Raw genomic sequence first — 15,117 nt, forward strand, 5'->3', positions numbered from 1 at the left:
CTCCGCGCGCCTCGAGGGCCCCCTCTCGTGCTCTCCCGCTCCCGCCCGCGGGTGGCGCTCCCTCGCGGGTGCTCACCGCCCGTGATCCGCTGCAGCCCCAGCACGTCCTCCGGCCCGATCTGCTGCTTCCTCTGCAGCGGCCCCGGGCTGGGCCCCGGGCCTGCCTCCGGCTCCGACTCGGACCCGGATTCGGATTCCGCCTGCAGCTCCGTCTTGGTCTCCAAGCTCCGGCCCGAGGCCCCTGGAGCGGGCTCCACCCCCGTCCCGGCCCCGCCGCCGCCGCCCTTCTTCACCTTCATGGCCTCGCGGGGCCGCAGCCAGCTTGCTGCCGCGGCGGCTGCCTGCGCCGTCTGGAACCGAGGGAAGGGGGAGCGTCCGCAGCCCCGCCCCCGGCCGGGCAGGGGCCCCAGGTACCGCCCCGCCCCCAGGGTGGGCCCGGTACTGGCCCCGCCCACAGCCCGCCCACCTGGGCTACTCACCCGGGGCAGGGAGGCGGCCCGCCCTGGGCTTCTTTCATTTTTTCGATAGGGATTTTAAGGGGTCTTGGCTACCTTTTCCTTCTTACTCGCCGTGCTCTAGCCACTCCGCCCCTCCCTCTGCCCCGCAAGCAAGTTCCCACCTCAGGGTCTTTGCCTGGGATGCTCTTCCCCCAGATGGCCTCCTCTTGTCCTTCTGGTCTCAGCTCAAATGTCATCTGCTCAGAGACCCTCTCAAACACCCCCAGGCACTATCTGATCAGCCTGTTTTTTTCTTTCTAATGCATTATCTGAAATTAGTTTCATTTGCTCACTGACGCCGCCGGTGAAAGTGGAGATCCTGTCTTTGTTCTCTATAATACCCAGCACCTAGCACAGTGCCCCGTGCAGCCTGTGCTCAATACCGTTGACCCTTGAACAACATGGGTTTGAAGTGCGTGGGTCCACCTATCTGTGGATTTTTTTCAGTAGAAAATACTACAGTACTACATGATGGGAGGTTAGCTGAATCTCTGGATATGGAACTGCAGATCAACAGAGCCAAATATAAATTATACTCTGATTTTTGAATGCACAGAGGGTGGGCACCCCACCCCCGATGTTGTTCAAGGGTCAACTGTATGTTCTGTTTTTGAATTTATGAATCAGTTAGTATCTGAGGGCTTACACTGGTACAAGCTATTCTCTCCCAGACCCCCTGCTAGACAACCCAGGACATACCGAAGGACAATAGCCTACAATGTCCAGCCACCACAGGGCCCTCCAGGACATCGAGGCAAGAAGGGCACATGGCCAGGTGGAAGCAAAATGGACCAGTGAGCGCAGGAGGGCAGACACCAGGAAACCATTACTTACACACGAATGAAGAATGAAAGGTATATTCATACTTCATATCATTCCAATTCACATTCAACCAATGCTTCTTGAGAGCCCAGAATATGCCAGATACTATCACATGCTCATCACATTTAATCCTCACAACCACCTTGTAGGGGAGGTATCATTAGTACTATTTTAACAAATGAAAAACTGAGGCTCAGAGAGGATTAAGTGGCTTGTTCAAAGCTCCCCAGATGATTAAGTACAGAAGCAAGGGTTTGAATTCAGGCATGTTTAATCCCAAGTCCAGAACTTTCCCCGCTCACCACACTGCCTCTATGAAAGGGTGAAGGGAACCTTTGCCACACCCAGCATCAGGCTGCACACAACAGGTATAGCCAGCCAGGAGGGAGGGGAGTCAAGGAGAAGGTCCCAGAGGTGACAGGTGCTTGGCCCCTTCTATGAGAGCAGTGCTAGGGCTCTCCCTGAGGGGTTAGAGAGAAGCGTGGAGGGAAGGGCCCTAGAATCCAACCCAGGGCTTTCCCCTAATGCTCCCTCTCAGTGCAAGAGGACTGTGAGGAACAGGGCAGAAGCACAAGCTGCCCCTGCTCCAGAGGGAGGCAGAAAAGGGCCTTCAAGTTCAGGCCGGGAAAGGAGGCCCACATGATGTGTCTTTTGAGGATAGGGGGGTGGGGGGTGGGGGGATGAAGAGTGGGAGGGACCTGAGTCAGAAGAACGGGAAGGAGTGTTATACTTTGACTGCTGGAGTAGCAACAGAGCAGGCTGGAGACAAGTCATTTGTGGCAGGGCCCCCTATTTGAGAATCCAACCCAGGGCTTTCCCCTAATGCTCCCTCTCAGTGCAAGAGGACTGTGAGGAACAGGGCAGAAGCACAAGCTGCCCCTGCTCCAGAGGGAGGCAGAAAAGGGCCTTCAAGTTCAGGCCGGGAAAGGAGGCCCACATGATGTGTCTTTTGAGGATAGGGGGGTGGGGGGTGGGGGGATGAAGAGTGGGAGGGACCTGAGTCAGAAGAACGGGAAGGAGTGTTATACTTTGACTGCTGGAGTAGCAACAGAGCAGGCTGGAGACAAGTCATTTGTGGCAGGCCCCATTATGTGCCGCTCAATCTAACACCTCCCCTCCTGGCTGGAAAGGAAGGCTTCCTACTGTGATGCTGTCCTGCTCAGTCTATCTTCTCAGGCTTTTTCCAGGACTTTCGAGTCTCCAGGAAGATCTTGAACAGGGACAAGAGGATGGGCACGGCCATAGGCAGGAAGAGTGGGATGTAGATGGCAAACTTCTGGTCATCAGGGAAATAGAGGAGGTGGAGGAGCGAGGGATCGAAAAAGGCACGCTCTGAGGATGTCACAGCTTCCTGGCTGGCAACGAAGGCGGAGGCCAGGTGTCCAGAGGCCAACTCCTCCGCTGCCCTCTGGACTGCAGCTACAGCCCTGTACACCTAGGAAGGGGGCAGGGGGTTACCAAAACGTCCTAGGCATCGGCTGGTGGGGAGGGTGGGAGAGGGCCTCATTGTGTCTTCCGTCTACCAGGCAGGTTGCCTGGAGTTCGCCCAGGATATACGAAGGCCGGTATAAAAGGGCTAGGGGGTATCTTCTTAGTGCCTGCTTAACACCTCACACCCGCACTTAGACTCCTTACTAGGGAGCTGGCACTGACCTCTAGAGGAAGCCTGGGCACTCAAGGATGGCATGCCCACACATCCGCTGGACCTCAAATGGCTCTCTGGTTTCACCACACCCTGGGCCCTGCTGGCCACTCCAGTCCTAGGCCACAGAATCCATCCCCTGCCTGCTTACCTCAGATGCCACATCGTCCTTGATGACAATGTTGCTGATCTTGCCCAGAAGCTGGGCCAGGGAAGTGAGAGTGGTGGTGGCTGTGGCCAGGTTCTCCACTGACCGAGCCCAGAGCAGCCGGTCCAGCTCCCAGCTCATTATCCCTTCACTCTTAGACCCTGAAAACAGGCATTTTGGAGGCAGCTGGGGCTGAGCAATCCCAAAGAGCAACCTGTAGGAACAGCAAAGAAGGTCAAAGGGGCAGAAGGTGGGAGAAGATGGTTAGGATTCCTAGAATAACTATTAGGATTTTCGATCTCACCCAGAACCACAGGGGTTGTAGGAAGTGCCTTAGCGTCTTAGGGGGTGAGCAGCAACACTAAGTAACACAGAGCCTCAAGCCCCACTTTAACCAGTGGTTTTTCACTTTTACCTGTTTCTATATTGTTTCTATATTCTAAGATCTTGTGTGAAAAAAGGTTCCATGGCAAAAATATTTCTAATTAACACCAACTAGTTTAATCCCCTCACCCTGTCTACCCTCTCTTTGGACAAATGGGGCCCCTGAGCCTTAGTTAAGGGATGATCCAGGACCACCTCTGACAAGGCATGCGTGCTGTGCCTCTCTATTCCTTCACCATGGCAGACATTGCTAATCAATCAGAATCCTTTTTCCTGATGAACCCAGACACAGCCTTAGAATACTCAACACAGGGCATCAGGAAGCCACTATCAAAAGATCCGTTTGCACAAGAATTAACAGCTATTTTCTTAAGCATCCCTAATCACAGCCTATGGACCTGACATTCATGAGCCTATTTTTCCTAAAACGCTTTTTGTCAACAACTAGTCTTTCTTAAGAGAAGGATGAAGTGATCCTTGGAAACCTTTCTTGGTTTCCTTGGGGCTCCAGGCACAGCCAAGGTATCCCTGCCAAGTGAGGGTTTACTGCAGTCAGCCCAGGAGACTGTGGTCAGTCTCAGTGGCCTCGCCCCCAAGTGGATCCCCCAGAACCTCACCGCAACTGAGCCAGGAACACCTCCATCACCCGCACCATGTCCACCTTGACTCTCACCGGCAGCTCCGAGCCATTGTAGGCTTTGGGGTCCACATTGTATACCTGCAGGGGGAAATAAGGGTGCCTCAACATCACGCCAGGACCATGCACAGCTCTGCCCTAGACACTCTGGAGGCCATGAGAGGAAAGGAAGACATACTCTGTGCTCTTTAAAAATTACAAACCTAATAGTTTTGGAATACCTGCTATTAGGAGCTTTATATAAATTATCTCCTCTACTCCCTCAAAAATCTCTTGTTAAAGAAATATTTTTAATTCCATTTTACAGTTCCTGCCCATGAGAAACTCCAATCCAACAGAGGAGACAACATTCCCAACCTTGTTAAGACTCCCACAAACAGGGCCAAGATCTAATTTATACACAGAATAGTCCTAAGTCAGCGCAAACTGCAAGTGCAAAAGGGTCCTACTATATAAACACTGATGGAAATAGGAAGCAGTAGGGCTGGCGGGGGGCGGTGGGGGGCACGAGCTCACAGCACCTCACCACCAACCCCAACCCAGGCTGGGCCACAGAGGACACCAGAGGAACAACAGAAGGAACAGTCTCAATGAACACCCCTGACGTTTGGGCTCTGGGGTCTCCGTGATGTGACCATACCATAATGCCACCCCAGCGGGGGCTGTGGAAGGCGTTGGTGGCCACTGGAGCCCCATCCTTGTCCTGAATGTACAGGGGGGAGTGGGCAAGCTCAGGAACATAGAGTAGAAAGTTGAGCACCGGGTAAAGGGAGGCAGCGCTGGATCCTGTGGCACAAAGAGAAGGGGAGTCAGCACACCAAACACGCTGGGTCTAGAACTTAGGTCTAGGTCAGCCTCTAACTTGCTGGTCACTCACTCTGGGCCTCATTTTCCCCAACTGATAATCACTAGGATATCCTCCAGGCCTGGGTTTCTGTGGTAAAGAACCTCAGCATTCTCCCGAGATGTGCCACATACATGAAGTGCAGTCCTCAGCCTCAAACTGCCCCCAAATCGCCTCTCCTCCAACAGCCTCCCACCTTTCTCGGCAGTGCCATAAAGCAGTCCCTTGGGCCTTGTAGGAAAGAAGGGAGGGAAGGAGGGAAGCAGGGAGGGAGGAGGGATTCACCAAGGCCTCATGTGCTGCCCCACCCATACCCCTTGGTCCACACTGGCCTAACCCTGACGCCTAAAATTCCACAAGTAGTGATACACTCCCTTTGGTTTGCCTCTATTACCGTTCTACTGTACTGTACTACCTACTCTCCTGAGGTACCAGCGCCAAAATGAAAAACTGGAGGCCCAGCTTCAAGGTTCCTCAGCCTCAATCAGCAGAACTGTCAATTCAAATTCTGCATTCATGTGCTTCTGCTGTCGTCTTTCCTACACGTGTGGCCATATTTTTCCTGGATGGCTTGCAGGGAGGGAGACGCAGCCTATCCATTTGTTTATAAAAAGTGTTGGGAATGTTTAATCAATGCTTTTGGATGTGACAGTGTGGAGATGGAGATGTCAACAGACTATCGTGAAAAAGGAGCCTAAATGCCCAGCACCTCCTCAACGCCCTTGGACCAACCCAACCTGGGAGCCATCGCTATATACAACCCGCCTCCCACCCCAGGCTGAGCCTTCAGGGTCCTTCCCCGGCCTGGCAGAAAGACCCTCATCGTCAGGAGCTTACCCAGCCGGGACTCCACTGGGTTGATGACATGGGGGAGGCTGTGTGCGGCCAAATAATAGCTGGAGGAAGCTGGGTCAAAGCGGGGGTTTACCCCCAACACTGCGTAGTAAAGGATCTGTAGAGCAAAGAGGGAGCATGCTATTTGTCTACTGAGCTATATTCCAATTTGTCCCCCCAAAAGATCTGAGGTGCCTTAAAAAGATAACCATGAGGCAGGGCAAAATATAAGAGACAAAAATCAAGGCCGAGAGAAAGCAGGAGTAGGGAAAAAAATAACAAAGCTAAGGGTAAAGTTAACACACTAAATCCATGTTTTGAACACCACGTTATTTTACCAGCCTTTCTCACAGCCTAAACAAAGAATAACATAATTCAGTGTCCACAAGATCAAATCAAATCAGTTATTCAGAAGTAATTCCTCCCACTACCAAGACCTGATAAAAATTTCTCTCACCTTTTCCCTAAAAGGACACTGTGTAATTCAGAAGACTACATTCATCACATCTTTATTGTTTCTACATTAACCTATTTCAGGAAGTTTTTTTGTTTGTTTTTTAATAAATTTTTAGGATGGCACAACTGGTGAATACAGTTCCAGAGGGAGCCATAAGGACGTTACTTTTTTAACAAGCATTGACAAAACTCCCCAAGCTGGACACCAAGGAGGAAAAGTAGACCCCAGAACCATATACATACACAGGCATTTCCTGGCAAATCAGCAAGCTCAAAGAGCTGGAAGAACAGACTACACTTGTAAATGCCAAATATGGAGGGACTTGGAAAAGGATGGTGCAGCGGGGAAAAGGGCTCCTCAGCTTGCTCCCAGTCTCACCTGAGAGTCCACAGAGAAGTTGCCCACAGCCCTGAGGGCATTCAGGAAGGGCTGCACATAGCGCCGGACAGCCCCCTCGATGTCCCAGTGAACGTCGTGGGACTTGGGGTCAGGGTTGAGTAAACTGAAGGTGATTTCATAGCCTATAAAAACAGGAGTCAGGGAAGCCAGAGGCATCTGTGGATCAAAGGCAGCCTGTAGCCCTGGCTGAGTTGAACTTGGTTCTCCTCTGAAATGGGGCTGGTTGCCATCATGGACGCAAAGGGAGGATAAAACTGGGATGAGGAACACTGAGTGCTTTAAGAAAAAGATGAAACTACAGAAGAAAGGAGTGAAGCATTTGCATGCAGATTCCCCTCCTGCCCCACTGTCTCCACATAATTCATTTCCCTCTCCCTTCCCGTGGCACAGCCCGGTCACCCTACCCAAGCTGGACTTGAGAGGCCGCCTCTTATCAGAGCTCCACTTGTCCTCTGGGAGGTGGTCAGCCAAGGCTGCAGCAAGCACGTCCTCAGTCAAAGACATGGCCTGGGCTACTTGGATTACACGGTGGCCAATGATGTTAAAGGCCTCCCGGTGCATTATCCCCCGCACAACTGCCATCCTCTTGGGCCCAATGTAGCTCATCATGTCCTATGAGGGGCAAGCAAGGGACAGAATGCCCACGGCTCAGGGAAGAAAGCAGAAGAGCACTCTGGCTCCTGTCTTTGAGAATCTGGCCTTTTGCCACCGACCAACAGGCCTGCACCTCTCTCTAGATTCATTGAGAACTATTATGTCAACATTTCTGAGCTATGGGTATATACGAGTGTTTTCATTCATTTCAGTTCCCTTCTCCTTCCCAGTTGACATAGGTGCAGGCAACAGCTATATCTTCACGGGCTGGAAACTAAGAGACGGCATGCTGAGCAAGAATAAACAAACAACTGGGAAGTTTGATATAAGTAAATGGCAAATGGCAAAGAGGCAAGTACAAGAATTTTCACAGCAGCATTATTTGTAATAGGATAAAACTGGAGACAATCCAAGTGCCTGTCAGCAAGAGAATGGATAAATTGTGATAAGTTTATACAATGAAACATTAGACAGAATTTTAAATGAATGCATTAGATTCAACTCGACATATTATCATAGATGATTCAAACATAAAGGTCAAGCAAAATGAAAACTAGAGAAGAACATGCACTTCATTACGGCATTTATATAAAATTCAAAAATATATAAAATTAAACATATTGTTTACAGAGATATACGTGATAAAACTTGAAAGAAAAATATGAAAATGATACATAAAACTGTGGTCACCTTTGGCTGCAAGGGAATGGGATATAATCATGGAGATGCAGAGGGCTGTATTATAGTTTGCAAGCTGGGGGTGGGTACATGGATGTTTATTAAAATTTTCCTTCATCTTTCTGTACTAATTAAATATTTCATTATAAATTAAAAAATAAAATGGTAGCTGGTACAGCTCCCACCAAGCCTTTTGCTCAGAAACTGAAAAGGTCAATGTATTGCTCATATTATCATCACAGCCCATTCAAACCAGCTTCTTTAACCCTATTGATTTTTTTTCCACTTTAAATTGGAACTTTAGGACTTCCCTGATAGTGCGGTGGTTAAGAATCCGCCTGCCAATGCAGGGGACATGGGTTCGAGCCCGGGTCCGGGAAGATCCCACATGCCACAGAGCAACTAAGCCTGTGTGCCGCAACTACTGAGCCTGAGCTCTAGAGTCTGTGCTCTGCAACAAGAGAAGCCACTGCAGTGAGAAGCCCGCGCACCTCAACGAAGAGTAGCCCCCACTCACCGCAACTAGAGAAAGCCTGCGTGCAGCAAAGAAGATCCAATGCAGCCCAAATAAATAAATAAATAAATTTTTTTTTTTTAAATGGAACTTTAACCACATGCAAGCCTTGGATTTAAAAAGACCCAGAGTCAATGAAAACAATCCCTATTTGCATTCTTTTTTTTTTTTTTTTTTTTTTTTTTTTTTTTTTTTTTGCGGTACGCAGGCCTCTCACTGTTGTGGCCTCTCCCGTTGCGGAGCACCGGGCCCAGCCGCTCTGCGGCACGTGGGATCTTCCCGGACCGGGGCACGAACCCGTGTCCCCTGCATCGGCAGGCAGACTCTCAACCACTGCGCCACCAGGGAAGCCCTGCATTCTTTTTTAAAAATACTTGAGGAGAGTTTTCTGTAGCAAACGGAAGGAATGGGCAGCAATACTGCAAGGAGGAGACTTAGGAGAGGACGGCTGAAGGGAGAAGGCATGTCCGCAGCCTCTCTGCTCACCCTACCTGAGGGAGAAGTGAGGAGTGTTCAGAGATCACGTACACTGTCAGGGAGCCCTCTGCTTGCTCCGATGGCTCAGCAAACATGGTTTCTGCCTCTGGGGACAAGAACAGGTGGTGTACCAGGAGCGCAAACACCATTCCCTCTCCCTCTGGCTCCCACATGGTGCCTAACCCATCACTCCACCTCCTGCTCACACCCAGCTGACACTGTGGCCAGGCTTGGCCCTTGGTGGCCCAGGCTGAGACACAAGGTATCTCATTCCCAGCTTTCCCAGAGAGATTTTGGAGTTAAGACAAGTTATGGAGGGAGTCCCCTGGTGGCCTAGTGGTTAGGATTCCAAGCTTTCACTGCCGTGGCCCAGGTTCAATCCCTGGTCAGGGAACTGAGATCCTTGCAGGACGCACGGCATAGCGCCCCCACCCCCCACACACAAAGGACAAGATATGGAAACTACACACTTGGAGATCAGAAGGAAAAAGAGGGCTTCCTGTTAAAATGATCACCCCTCCTAGTACCTTGTATACTGCCCAGTGACAGGGCCTCCTCCTCGTGATCCAAAGCCCTCCGATAGGCCTTCTGGAAACGGCATTTGATTTTCAATTTGTCTTAGAGAAAAGAAAGAAGCATGATGAGAAGAGCAAGTGTCAGATTCTGCCCACCCTTCCAGCCCTAATGATGTCCAGTGTCCGAGGAGAGCAAGATGATTGTTTGCAGAGAAATACCAAGAAGCAACAGCCAGTTCTAATGATTTCTGCATGGATGATATAAATACATGACACTCCACCTCTTCCACCTGCCCAGCTCTTGCCTCTCGCTGTGCACCTTCAGCCTGAAGTACCCTCCCCACAGGGAAATCTATTACAATATTCATTACGTTAGTAGGTAAAAGGAGGAAAACCATATGATGATTTCAACAGATGTCTCAAGATAAACTCAGTGAACATTCTTGATAAAAATAAGATGCACACTTAATGACAAAACACTAGAGTTCCATTAAAATTAGCACGAAAACAAGGATGCCTGCTATCTCCCCTATTATTCAGCACTGTTCTTCCTGAAGTTCCTGACCAATGCAATAAGTGAAAAAAGAGAAATATGGATAGTTGAAATAAAGAGACAAAATGGCCACTTTTTGAAGTAACATAATTATTTTCAAAGGGAATCAAAGAGAACCAACTAAAAAACTATTATAAGAAAATGCAAGAATGGGTAGCTTTCTAATAAATACCAGAAATATCTAATTAAAAAAGCAAGTACTTTTAAAAACCCCAATTGTGGTAACAACAAAGAGTATAAAAATATCCAGGAATACATGTACAAAACCGTAAGAAAAAAAAAAAAAAACAGGACTTTACTCAAGGACATAAAAGAAGATCTGAATAAAATGGAAACACATACAAGGCTCCTAGATGGAAAAACTAAATATTCTCAGAATATCAATTCTCTCCAAGTTAACCTAAATATGTAAGGCAATCCCAAAGGGATTTTTTTCGCCACCTGGAACTTGACAAGCTGAACCTAAAATTTATTGGGAAAGTTCTTCTTTACAGAATGCCAGAAGAATGCAGAAGAAATGGCAGAATTTAAAAATTGTCATTTTGCAACCTAATGAAATGGATTCCAGTATCAACAGATGCTAAAATCATCAGGTGAAAGGTTGACAGAGAACTAAAATACAGAAATCAAGCTGACAATATATGAACTAAATAATCATCTTTGTATCACCCAAAATGAAACAACCAGGCCACTACATGATATAACACGATAGGAAATACAACACACCAACTGTAAAGTATTCTTGCCTAAAAAACTGAACATGGGTAGCGTGCCACTCTCTCACTTCTTCCCAGCTTCCCCTTCCCCCTCCCCATGTCCTCAAGTCCATTCTCTACGTCTGCGTCTTTATTCCTGTCCTGCCCCTAGGTTCTTCAGAACCACTGTTTTTTTTTTTTTTTAGATTCCACATATATGTGCTGGCATCCAGTATTTGTTTTTCTCTTTCTGACTTACGTCACTCTGTATGACAGACTCTAGGTCCATCCACCTCACCACAAATAACTCAATTTCGTTTCTTTTTATGGCTGAGTAATATTCCATTGCATATATGTGCCTAAATACAGTACCAAATGTAAAATAGAGAGCTAGTGGGAAGCAGCTGCATGGCACAGGGAGATCAGCTCGGTGCTTTGTGACCACATAGAGGGGTGGGATAGGGAGGGTGGGAGGGAGATGCAAGAGGGAGGGGATATGGGGATATATGTATACATATAGCTGATTCACTTTGTTATACAGCAGAAACTAACACAACATTGTAAAGCAATTATACTCCAATAAAGATGTTAAAAATCCAAACCACAATCAGGGGAATTTCCTGGCAGTCCAGTGGTTGGGACTCTGTGCTTCCACTGCAGGGGGCACGGGTTCGATCCCTGGTCGGGGAACTAAGATCCTGCATGCCATGAAGTGCGGCCAAAAAATAAATTTAGGACTTCCCTGGCGGCGCAGCGCTTAAGAATCCGCCTGCCGATGCAGGGGACACAGGTTCGAGCTCTGGTCCAGGAGGATGCCACATGCTGCAGAGCAACTAAGCCCGTGCGCCACAACTACTGAACCTGCGCTCTAGAGCCCTCGAGCCACAACTACTGAGCCAATGCGCTGCAACTACTGAGCCCGCGTGCTGCAGCTACCAAAGCCTGAGTACCTAGAACCCATGCTCCGCAAAAAGAGAAGCCACCGCAATGAGAAGCCCTTGCACCACAACAAAGAGTAGCCCCCCGCTCGCTGCAACTAGAGAAAGACCGCGAGCAGCAACGACAACCCAACGCAGCCAAATTATAAATTAAAGAAATAAATAAATTTAAAAAAAATTTTTTTTAAAAACTGATTTTAAGTAAACCTCTAGATCTAACTACCAGTTTATAAGAAATATGGATACTAGAGAAATAAGTTAAATGAAACCAAGAGGAAGAAATCTGCCAAATCCAGAATGTGAGATGTTCTATCAAACAAATGACCTGGTTTCTCCAACAAATCAATGAAAACAAGTATATTGGGATGGGGTAGGGAGAGCTGGTATATAATAAAAGAGACAAGAGACTTAAAATGGGGATCATAATGTTAGGATTAAATGAGGCAACACGTGTAAAGTGTTTCACCGAGTTTCTGGCATATAATGGACAACTAATATTAGCTATCATTATTACTAACTAGTGTTATCCCTCCCTCTCCTCCTTATTTAACTTGAATTCCTACACATCCTTTAAAAATCTGGCTTAAAAATTACAGCCCTCCTCCGCAACGGGAGAGGCCCGTGAACCGCAAAAAAAAAAAAAAAAAAAAAAAAAAAAAAAAAAAAATGAAAAAATTACAGCCCTCAAAACCTTCTCTACCTTTCTTTCCTCCAGACAGTTATAGTTTCTTTCTTACGTACAATCTGTTTCTTATATACTTATATACTTCTGAGATTTCTTTGTCTCTCTCCCCTACCTATGAATTTCTTGAAACCAATATCAATTTCTTATTCATCCCCAAATTCCTGATACCTACGTGCCTAACACTCCGTAAAGTATTTAATGTAAACTGAATAAGGCCTGTATGTAAGTCCAAATTGATTCCAAGCCCTGTGTTCATTCCACTACATCCCACATCCTCCCCTATCCCGTAATGAGCATCACCTACTTCTGATCAGGTAGCACAACTGTTTTATGAATAAAACTGCCCCTTTAATGGTGAATACTGAATTTAAAGCTGCTTTTTTTCTTAGCAAACACACTGTTCATTCAAAGTGGCCTTTTAACAAGTTTGTAATCACCTTTACGGGATACCCATGCTCCTCCTATCCAACCTATCTGCGGACTGAACTCAGACCAGAAAGGCAGCCCTGATCAGGAACTCACACTTCAGAGGGATCTCTCTCTCATGCACAACGGTGAAGGGCAGCTTTTCCTGGTCGTCCAATGGCACTGATTCCTGGGTAAACACGACAGTGACCGGCACCATGAGCCGGAGCTGCGGGAAGAAGCATTAGGGCCATCAGTGAGTCTCCATCTTGCCGGTGGGCTGTCCCCTGGTCCTCCACCGCTGAGGTCTTACCTGCAGGGAATTCAGCCCACTGATCTGGGAGTAAGGCAATGGGGCCCGGTAGGTCTCCGTGGTCTTCCACCAGAGCGGCAGCCCCAGCACGATGACCACCGCGGCGAAGAAGAGGGCGGCGCGCTTGCCTCGAACCACCTCTGGGGACACGGGGGGGATCCACTGAGGCGCCGCCAGAGGTGGGCTCGCGTGCCGGCCCCATCCCCGACGCGGAGGAGCCCCGGCAACCTGTACTCAGAATCTCTCAGCCCGCACTCGAAGGGATTCCCCGGCGAGGGGCCCGGACCCTAGTCTGAAGGGATGCTGTCTGAGACGAACCCCGAACCCCCATCCGCGGGACCTCTGGCACAACACAGTCCCCACCCCAGCATTCCTCCCTCGCAATCCGCGAGCCGCAGCCCCCTCCCGAATGCCGCCGCACCTAGGTCTGTAGCTGCGGCCCCCGGGGCCGCCATACTCGCTTCCAACCACTCTTGCCGCCGACGGGAGGAGCTGCGTAGGCCTCCCCCAATCGGAAACCCGCAAGGAGTGGCCGTGCCCACGGCAGCGATCGCGACCAATCACGAGCGGCACTCCAGACGAAAACCGACGAAGGGTGGGCGGGGTGCGCAGAGAGCTTCTCCCAGAGCTTGGAAGGACGCTGACCCGGCGCTTGAGGAGCTGTGCGGGTTTCGGTTTTGCTGGAAGACACCCTCCGCTTCCTTGTGGAACCCACTCCTAGCCCAGGGAATAAGAGCGCAAACTCTTCAGTTGTTAAATACTAGCCGGGAGACCACGGGAAGCTGTAAGTCTCAGTGTTCTCATCTGAAAAATGGAGATACTTGACTAAAATGAGGTCATTCATGGAAAGAGCACACGGAAAGTCGCTTATCACGATCATTGTTTATCGTCCCTATTATAGAGCTCCTCTTTCGGAGGAGCAAGCTAATAGTACCTTTTTAGGATATTTAGCTCATTTAATATTTTTAAAATTCATTTGAATCCATTTACTACTTGTTAAAGTCTGAATACCTCACTTAAAATTCTTGAAAATTCATGAGCGCAGAATTCTGGATGATCCTCATCACTTGGGTTCAAATCCCAGCTTCACCACTTTACCTGAGTGAGCTTGAGAAGTTAATTAATCTCTCTGTGCTTGTTTCCTCATATTAAAATAGGGATAGCAGGGAATTCCCTGGCTGTCCAATGGTTAGGACTCTGCAGGCGGCGTGGGTTCGATTCGGGGAACTAAGATCCCGCATGCCCCGTGACGTGGCCAAGAAAGATAAAATTGTTTTAATAAATAAATAAAATAGGGATAGCAATAGTATCTACTTTATGTAGAATTGTTGTAGTAAATGAGTTAACAACTGTAAAGTGATTAGAATAGGGCCTGGCAGGAGACTGCTATGTTAAGTTTGAGCGATTTTTATTAATACAAGATCAGGCCACAATGGGCCTACACTCCCATATTGCAATAATTAGCTCGGCGGAGCATTGGTTGTGCACTTCACACAGAGCATGGCCTCCCCAGTTCACACAGAACACACAGCAGGTTCTCTCATCTTTTCATCTGCTCAGATAGACCCAGGTGCTCCACCTACAGCCCCACGTCCAAGCTAAGTGGTCAAAGTTCATTATGAGACTTCACCAGGTCTGCTCGTGCCCAGACCCTTAAATTGGCTCCCTCTGTGCCCCTATCTATCCCAACTGGGAGTGAGCAACAGCTCTCGGCAACCTGCTAGATAACCTGCTGTGTCGGGCATCGCTGAGCCCTGGGGATTTTCCCTGTTGGGCAACCCAGGTGCTCCTTCTGCAGTGGCTCCCCCTGGTGAAATGTGTCAAGCCTCATTAAGGCCTAACACAGCTGAGAGGTGAGAGACTCCTCCCATCGCCTCTTATCCCAGTTTGGGGTCATGGGCAAAAGCTGCGTTCAGAAGTAGCTTGAGTCCTGCCTCACTCCATCCTTCTGCACCTGCTGCCAAGTGCCTCTGAAGTGGCAGTTCCCGAAAGACTCACAGCCCTCCATACTGCCACGCTCCAGCCTCGGACATCAACAGCAAGAGCCTGAGCTGAGAATGGTGACTGGGTGTGCCCCCCCCCCCCC

General features: G+C 48.8%; 2 protein-coding genes across 3 annotated transcripts in view; both read right to left on the reverse strand.

The window, feature by feature from the left end:
• Window positions 1-364, reverse strand: part of UNC119 (unc-119 lipid binding chaperone) — a 6,047-nt gene extending 5,683 nt beyond the window's left edge. Inside the window, exon 1 of the mRNA XM_007452415.1 lies at window positions 77-364. Within this exon, the coding sequence (XP_007452477.1) occupies window positions 77-299 (223 nt within the window). The 5' untranslated portion in view covers window positions 300-364. The remainder of the gene's footprint in view (window positions 1-76) is intronic.
• A 1,971-nt stretch (window positions 365-2,335) lies between these two features.
• PIGS (phosphatidylinositol glycan anchor biosynthesis class S) lies at window positions 2,336-13,518 on the reverse strand. 2 transcript variants are annotated; one of them, XM_007452416.1, is made up of 12 exons: window positions 13,453-13,490; window positions 13,032-13,171; window positions 12,836-12,947; window positions 9,455-9,544; window positions 8,942-9,033; window positions 7,069-7,276; window positions 6,644-6,786; window positions 5,812-5,926; window positions 4,771-4,916; window positions 4,111-4,211; window positions 3,113-3,323; window positions 2,479-2,754 (listed from the first exon to the last, which is right to left on the reverse strand). In XM_007452416.1, exons 1-12 carry the CDS (start codon window positions 13,484-13,486, stop codon window positions 2,479-2,481), a joined length of 1,668 nt encoding a protein of 555 aa, XP_007452478.1. In that variant the 5' UTR covers window positions 13,487-13,490. The 2 variants fall into 2 exon arrangements, with proteins under 2 accessions (XP_007452479.1, XP_007452478.1); XM_007452417.1 differs by lacking the exon at window positions 13,032-13,171 and having other exon boundaries at window positions 2,336-2,754; window positions 13,453-13,518.
• Window positions 13,519-15,117: the final 1,599 nt, after the last annotated feature.

Source organism: Lipotes vexillifer, unplaced genomic scaffold, assembly GCF_000442215.2.
Source record: "Lipotes vexillifer unplaced genomic scaffold, Lipotes_vexillifer_v1.1 scaffold216, whole genome shotgun sequence".
NCBI classification, from domain to species: domain Eukaryota; kingdom Metazoa; phylum Chordata; class Mammalia; order Artiodactyla; family Lipotidae; genus Lipotes; species Lipotes vexillifer.